Raw genomic sequence first — 7115 nt, 5'->3', positions numbered from 1 at the left:
ACAGGGTAGACCCTTGAAGGTCAGTTGAAAACGTCCATATATAAGTGGACCTATGTAGTTCAAACCAGTGTTGCTCAAGGGTTAACTGTACAGTGTAGACACCGGACAAGGGATGATTCATGTCCTGGGTGGGGATGGAACTGGATGGCATGAGATTTCATTATGGTACACAGAACAGTACACAATTTAAAACCTATTATTAATTGTTTATTTTTGGAATTTTTCATTTAATATTTTTGAACCATGGTGGACCACACATAACTGAAACCACAGAAACTAAAACTGTGGATACGGGGGACCTAATGTAGTAAACTCAAAGAACAATCACTTTTCTTGGATAACTTTGTCACATTTCCTAACAAATGGCTTTTTGAATAGTAAAGTAATAGTTTCTATTAAGGAATGTGGTCTTTTAATGGATTGGGATTTCGAAAATCAATGTCCACAAATATGGTAACTCTTGTTGTGCTTTTAGGGTAATTTTGGTTACCACAAGAATGCCAGGATCGCTTCTTCATCTAGCTTCTTAGCATAGTGTTCCCATGCTCAGATTTGGCAACCAGACAGTCTCTTAACACAGTGTGGTTTTCTAGGTAGAATCAGTAAATCTTTTTGAGAATCTGACCAAAGCCTCTTTCCATAAAAGCGAACATGTATATACAATATCACATACAGTTTCAGGAGATTTGTGGTCTCAAAGTTCCTGGTTACCAACAAACTAACCAACCCATACAACTCTTATTTTAGAATATGACAAAAGTTCATACTATAAGTAACATACAATAGAAGTTCTCACATGTTTATCATTATTTTATAAGCAATCTGGCAATTTTGGGGGTTTTTAAGTCACCATACTATAGACAAATGGTATAAGTTTGAACCTCTTATTCTCTAACTTTTCAGACATGTTTCATTATTAGGACCAGAAAGTGGTTTTGTATAACAGGAAGAATCTGTTAAATAGTGTCATGAGAATCAGTGATCATATGATATTTAATACTTTGAGAATTTAATCTTTGCCAATTTTTCAGTTAATTGAAAATTTTTTCAGGAGGTACTTATTTCAGTAAAAGTAGAGAGATTTGGAGTTGCTAGTTTCATATACAGATGTCCAGTCATTTGGCCATAAGGTACCACCACTCTTTTGCTTGGTAGGAAGGGAACAGGTAGGCAAGCAGCTTTACTACTGGTACATTTTTAGTTCTCTAACTTGGTTAGTTAAGCAAAATCAGTTACTCTTTGTAGCAAAGTGAACCTTTATACTAATTTTGAGATTTAAATGCATCATGGTTTTTAGCCTGTAAATTCTCTCTCCTCCTAAGCATCAGAGTTTTAGTACTAACATTTTTATTACAGCTATGATATATAAAAATACTTTTATCATTATAGAGATATTTTAGAATATTAATCTGTCTTAATTAACACCGTTGGCCCCCTTATCCTTCATCAATTTTATTTTATAATGTACTTCACTTTTTAAAAAATTTGCCAAGATACATGGATCCTAATTAGAGGAGCCAGGTAGAGGCTCTTTTAGACCTTTACATTTCCCCCCCACAAATATGTGTTAGTTAATTTAAGCCTCATGTTTCAAAGGTGCAAATATCACTTGTCACATAAATGTTGTTTCAGAGAAGAGTAAGGAAACTAATCTTTATTGAGGACCTATTATGTGCCCGCCATCAGGCTAGCTGCTTTTTATATTTGTAGTGTTTGAAAATGTTTAAAGAACTTCTTCCACATGTTGTTTAATCCTCTTTGCAACATTATGAGTTAGGATGTGTTAAGAACCACGTTTTATAGATGAGGAAGCAGGGGTCCAGAAAGCTACATGTGGACACATGTGTTTTTACCTCCCATCAGTATCACCAATACAAATACCTAATTTTATGGATTAGAGAGACTCCAGTGTGAATTATTGTCTCTCAACATATCCTGGAAGAGTGAAGATAATAAGAGTCTTTCTGTCGCAGTCTGACAACATTTGCAGAATCAATTTGGTAAAGACATCAAATAGAGGTGTTTTTTTAAAAAAAAAAATAACGTTCAGGAAGATGTGGGGTTTTGTTTTCAGAAGATAAAGAGATTTGATTTTGGATTCTGGTAACTAAAAATGTAAGCTGATTATATGTCAATCATAGCCGAAGGAAGTGATCAGCATTATAAGATCCCTAGGACCTTTTGTCTCATAATTTAACAAATAAGCCCCATTTTCTTTTCTTGTGACTGTAGAAATGCAATCTCAATGTGATGAGTGCATGCTGAGTTATAGAAGCCATGCAAGCACCACTTTTCATTTACCTTGTATGGTGTTGCTCCCATGCTTGTAAATCATTCTCCTAAGATGAAACGACTATGCTTCTTGTTCTTGCTACACTGACCACACATATTTTAAGAGTTTCTTGTTTGGTTTTATTTTCCAAAGTGTTAGATTATTACACCTACCTTAGACAAATGTGTTGATTGGATTTCTGAATTACTATTTTTTACTGTTTTCATTGCTTATATAAAAAATTTTGTGGGCTCTTAATGATCTGTTTATATAAAAGAACTTGACCATATCTTGTGACTTAGTGGAAGAACATTAACTTGATTAATGTCAGATTTTCTTTTTAAAGACATTGTTTTGTATACTTAATACTTTATCATTCTTACATAAATTAAACATCCTTTGCAATTTTATGCAAAGTACTACCTAGAATATTTTTTCTGAGGTAATGCAAAAGTGAATTTGAGCATAGGCTGTTTGTTATATTAGTGAGTTCAAGTTGAAAACACAGTTACTATGCTTTAAGAAAATTCTTGTTGAATCTGAATACTCTTCTTGGTCTTTCTGGTTTATGGAACTAGGACATTGTTGTATCTACTTTGTTGTATCTACTTTTTTGGGGGAAGAATGGGGTTAGGTATTAAGCATAGTTGGTATGTATAGAATCATATCAGTTACATAGATTTTAAAAGCCTTATTAAAAATTGAACATAAAAGTTCACTCATGCTATGAAAGTACAGATGACTGAACTAGCATCAAGCTCTATGGAACAGGCATTATGTAAAACAATGGTTGAACTTCATTCTAAAAGTCTACCTGCCTGTTGTTTCCTCAGCCTGTTAATGAAATTATATGTTGTTGCTTTGGACACCATCTCTAAAATCTATATGCTGTAATTCTGTTCAAAGTTCTGAAAATAGGATGAAATTCTCTACTACTGGTAGAGCTGATTGAGGAGAGGAAATCATTTTTAATTTTTGCAAACTAGTAACAAACTCAGCCTAATATCAAGCATTCAGAATGTCAGCAGCAAAGCATTCAGAATGTCAGAATGCCACCAGGACCAGGCCTATCTAAAGACACATCTAGTGGTGTGTTAAAAGAGACACTGTACAGTTTAAAAACAAATTTTACACAGCCCTACATTTCGATTTAAAAAAAGGAGTGAATTGTATATAAGGGGGTTAAATGCTTTATAGACAAGAAAAAAAAACTGCTAGAACCAACTGATTCATCTGCCTCCTCATTCTCTTCATCTTCCTCCTCTTCCTTCTTTTTCTTGCTTTTTTTCAATCAGGTTTTCCTTTAGCTTTGAATGCAGCAATATCCTTTCCATGTTTCAGTTTAGCCACCTTTGTTTTCATCAGGCTACTTGTCACCTCCAGCAGTGTTACTTCACACCTCTCCCAGCTTCTTTGCAACATCACCAATGGAGGCCAGGAGCTCTCCTTTTGTTTTGGGATAATATTCAGAACGAAACAAGAGAAAGGCCAAAGGAGGCCTCGTAGGTGCTTTGAGATCTTTGAATTGCTTTTTGGTTTCCCTTTTAGAAGAGAGATGAGTTTTCATTTCTCTTTTATAATGGGCCTGTCCACCTTTGGCCATGTCTTCAAGTTTTCCTTTCTCTTTAGCAGACATGGACTTCCACCTCTCTGAGCACTTTTTAGAAAACTCTGAGAAGTTGATGGAAGCATCTGGGTGCTGCTGCCTGTGCTCCTCCAGGCAGGTTTGCACAAAAAAAGCAGATGACATTTTGCCTCTCGGCTTCTTCGGAGCCCCTTTACCCATGACTAGTTACTTTTCCTCAGTGAGCACAGAGTCTCCCAGTGCCTGTCCTGCTCACAATTGACCCAGCACTGTCTCTGTGGAGCTCATGTCCTGCAGTGGCCGCAATGATGAATTGTTTAGACCAGTTAAGACATTCTGCTTTTGACAGGCCTTGACTTTGAATTATAATAGCAGAAAGCTTGGGTATTTTATCTTTGTACCCAATGTTTTAAACTTAATTTGTTATTCTTCAAGTTGTAACTGTAATGTTTTATTTTCCTAAAACATTGCTTGGAATATTTGAAGCATCAGGTACATATAACAGCATGTAGAAAAAGCAATAGTATTTTTGCTGGAATGGCAAAAGATAACTTGTAATAACAAGTTTTTGCAGCAAGGAATATAAGGGATATGCAGTGATTTTTATTTATTAACAATTACAAGTCTTTAACTTTTAAATGTATATTAAGTTTTTAAATATTTCTAGAGAAGCAAATATGTCCATTTGACTTGTATTTAGGTATTTAAACCCAATTCCATCATTCTGAGCTATATACAGGGTGGGGCAAAAGTTGGTTTATATGGAAAATAATGTTCATATGGAAAATAATTAATAAATAATAATACAAGAATAAATTGTTTTGTATACTCACAACTATAAGCTTACTTTTGTCCCAGTGTGTGTGTGTGTGTGTGTGTGAATGTAGTTAAAAAGCCAAAAAGCCAAATATTAGGTCATTGATACACTATGGTTCAAATTTGAAGTGATGTTGGCAATATCTGGCCAGTCATATCATTTTCATAAAGCCTTAGCTCTCATTATAAAAGCACATAAGACATGAGTAAGTTTGTCCCATGTAGAGGCATTGTTAATTCTCTGGTCTCTATAAAGGTGAATGCATACGATTTTCAAAATATAGGAGAATTTTATATGGCACCAAGGTTGTCAGATGATTTCATGCAAGTGAAACTTTGGAGTTTACTGGTATCTTATAATTTAGTTTTTTTTAAATACTAGAATTTTCTATTCAATAGTTATGTTAAAAGAATTTTTTCAAATAATTCTTTGACTATAGAACTAAAATTGAATTGCCTATTTCATTAGTTTTTATTTTATTCTGATTTATGTAATGTAATTTGATAATCATTTTAAAAAACACACAACAACAACAAAAACAAACCTAAAGGGAAATTGGTGTTCTAATGGATGGTAATTAGTAAGCTTGGGTATGGGAGAAGTCATTGATAAATGTTGTTTGAGAATACATAAATTATGGCACAATAACTTCTTCAGAAATTCATTTGCATTTATTGATTCTGCCTTATAGAATGTGACAGTGATGACAACCTGGGTATAAAAAGTACTCCAATGGAAGAAGAATTCAGATCCACAGAAGGTAACCTAATGGAATAATTAATCCTTTCCCTTCTTGAGTGTATCTCATCTGGTTTTTTATTTTCTCCTCTCACCTGTTCATTCCCCCTATTCCTTCCTTCCCCTCAGCTTAAAAATAGTTATTTCCTCATTCAAAGGATAGTTTGCATTTTCTCATTTAAGATGATTTAGGTGTAATACTAATTTAGGAGGCAAGAACAAGAATCAGCCAATTATGGCGCTTGGACCAAAGCCAGTTCACTACCTAGTTTTTAAATAGTTTTATTAGAATACACTCCTGTTAAGTATTGACTGTGTTGTGGCTATTACATTGCAAGAGCAAAGTTGAGTAGTTGTGACACACAGTATAGACTGTCCCCCATCCCTGCCATAGCCTAAAATAATCATTTTCTGACCCTTTGCAGAAAAAGTTTGCTAACCCCTGGGCTTAGAGAAAATTTTGATTTCCTAATTTTTACTTTGAGTAGATTAAAAGTTTTATTAAAAGTTTTGCAGAACTATGAAAGCAAACTCTTACGTCTAAATATTATTGGGCTGTTTCTATAATTAATGGGCTGTGTCTAAATATTAATGGGGTGTTTCTATAATTAAAAATTTTCCCTCTTTTCAAAGGAAAATCTACATATTTCCTTTCACAGGTTAAAGAGAATTTTACAACAAATAGTTTACTGACTATACCACTATTTGTCTATGTCATATGCCCATTTTTTTTACTTTGGCTTTTCCATCATATACTGATTTTAAATAATCACAGGAATAAATGAAACAACGGATTTTTGAAAATACTTTAAGCTTCACTGATACTTTACATTGGTATGTTCGACATAAAGGACAACAGTAGGAGTGAGAAGTGGTGATTCGAACGTACGGAGGGAAATGTGTCTACACAAGCACACACAGTGGCCTAACTGATTTGTTTTCTATGTATTTGCTTGATCTCTCATGTAATGAAATTAGTTTGAGACCATACTAGAGCTTTGTACTCTTAGGAATTTGGGAATCTGAGTCTGGCAGTGGAGTTGATTCATCCATTTAATGAAGTAGAAAATGAACCTCTCTCGTAGCCAGAATTACTGGTTCAGCAAAGTAAATCTGCAGCCTAATTGGAAGCAAGCTTTTTGACAAGTTGTTATCCCCATCTTGGTCTTTCAAGGACTAGCTTAGTGCATAGCAGCCACATAATAATGAGTTAAACAAATGAAAGAACTTTTATGATTTTTATTTTATTTTTTTAAATTTAAATCTTTATTGTTCAGATTATTACATTTGTTCCTCTTTTTTCCCCCATAACTCCCCTCCTCCCGCCCCACCCCCCACCCCTGTCCTTCCTACCCACCCACTGTCCTCATCCATTTGTGCACGATTTTTGTCCAATCTCTTCCTGCATCTCCCACACCCCTTTCCCCCCAAGTATAGTCAGTCCATTCCCTTTCTATGTCCCTGATTCTATTATAATCACCAGTTCATACTGTTAATCAGATTCTTTATTCACTTGATTCTTAGATTCACTTGTTGATAGATGCGTATTTGTTGTTCATAATTTGTATCTTTACCTTTTTCTGCTTCTTCCTCTTCTTAAAGGATACCTTTCAGCATTTCATATAATACTGGTTTGGTGGTGATGAACTCCTTTAGCTTTTCCTTATCTGTGAAGCTCTTTATCTGACCTTCACTACTGAATG

The 7115-nt window shown here is 34.5% G+C and overlaps 1 protein-coding gene and 1 pseudogene across 5 annotated transcripts in view; one reads left to right on the top strand and one right to left on the bottom strand.

The window, feature by feature from the left end:
• The window catches only part of ZNF451 (zinc finger protein 451), a 103590-nt gene that overhangs the window by 68548 nt on the left and 27927 nt on the right, over positions 1-7115 (top strand). For all 5 annotated transcript variants that reach the window (XR_001512729.1, XM_015559493.1, XM_006756845.2 and 2 more), the window contains one exon: positions 5366-5434. Coding sequence is in view for 4 of the 5 variants with exons in the window: in XM_015559493.1 (XP_015414979.1) it covers positions 5366-5434 (69 nt within the window). In the remaining variant the exon portion in view is untranslated. The remainder of the gene's footprint in view (positions 1-5365; positions 5435-7115) is intronic.
• LOC102753838 lies at positions 1480-4654 on the bottom strand (annotated as a pseudogene).

This window comes from Myotis davidii, unplaced genomic scaffold, assembly GCF_000327345.1.
Source record: "Myotis davidii unplaced genomic scaffold, ASM32734v1 scaffold334, whole genome shotgun sequence".
In the NCBI taxonomy this organism is placed as follows: Eukaryota; Metazoa; Chordata; class Mammalia; order Chiroptera; family Vespertilionidae; genus Myotis; species Myotis davidii.
The sequence above is the reverse complement of the archived record's forward strand: the minus strand, read 5'-3'. Positions and strand labels throughout refer to the sequence as shown.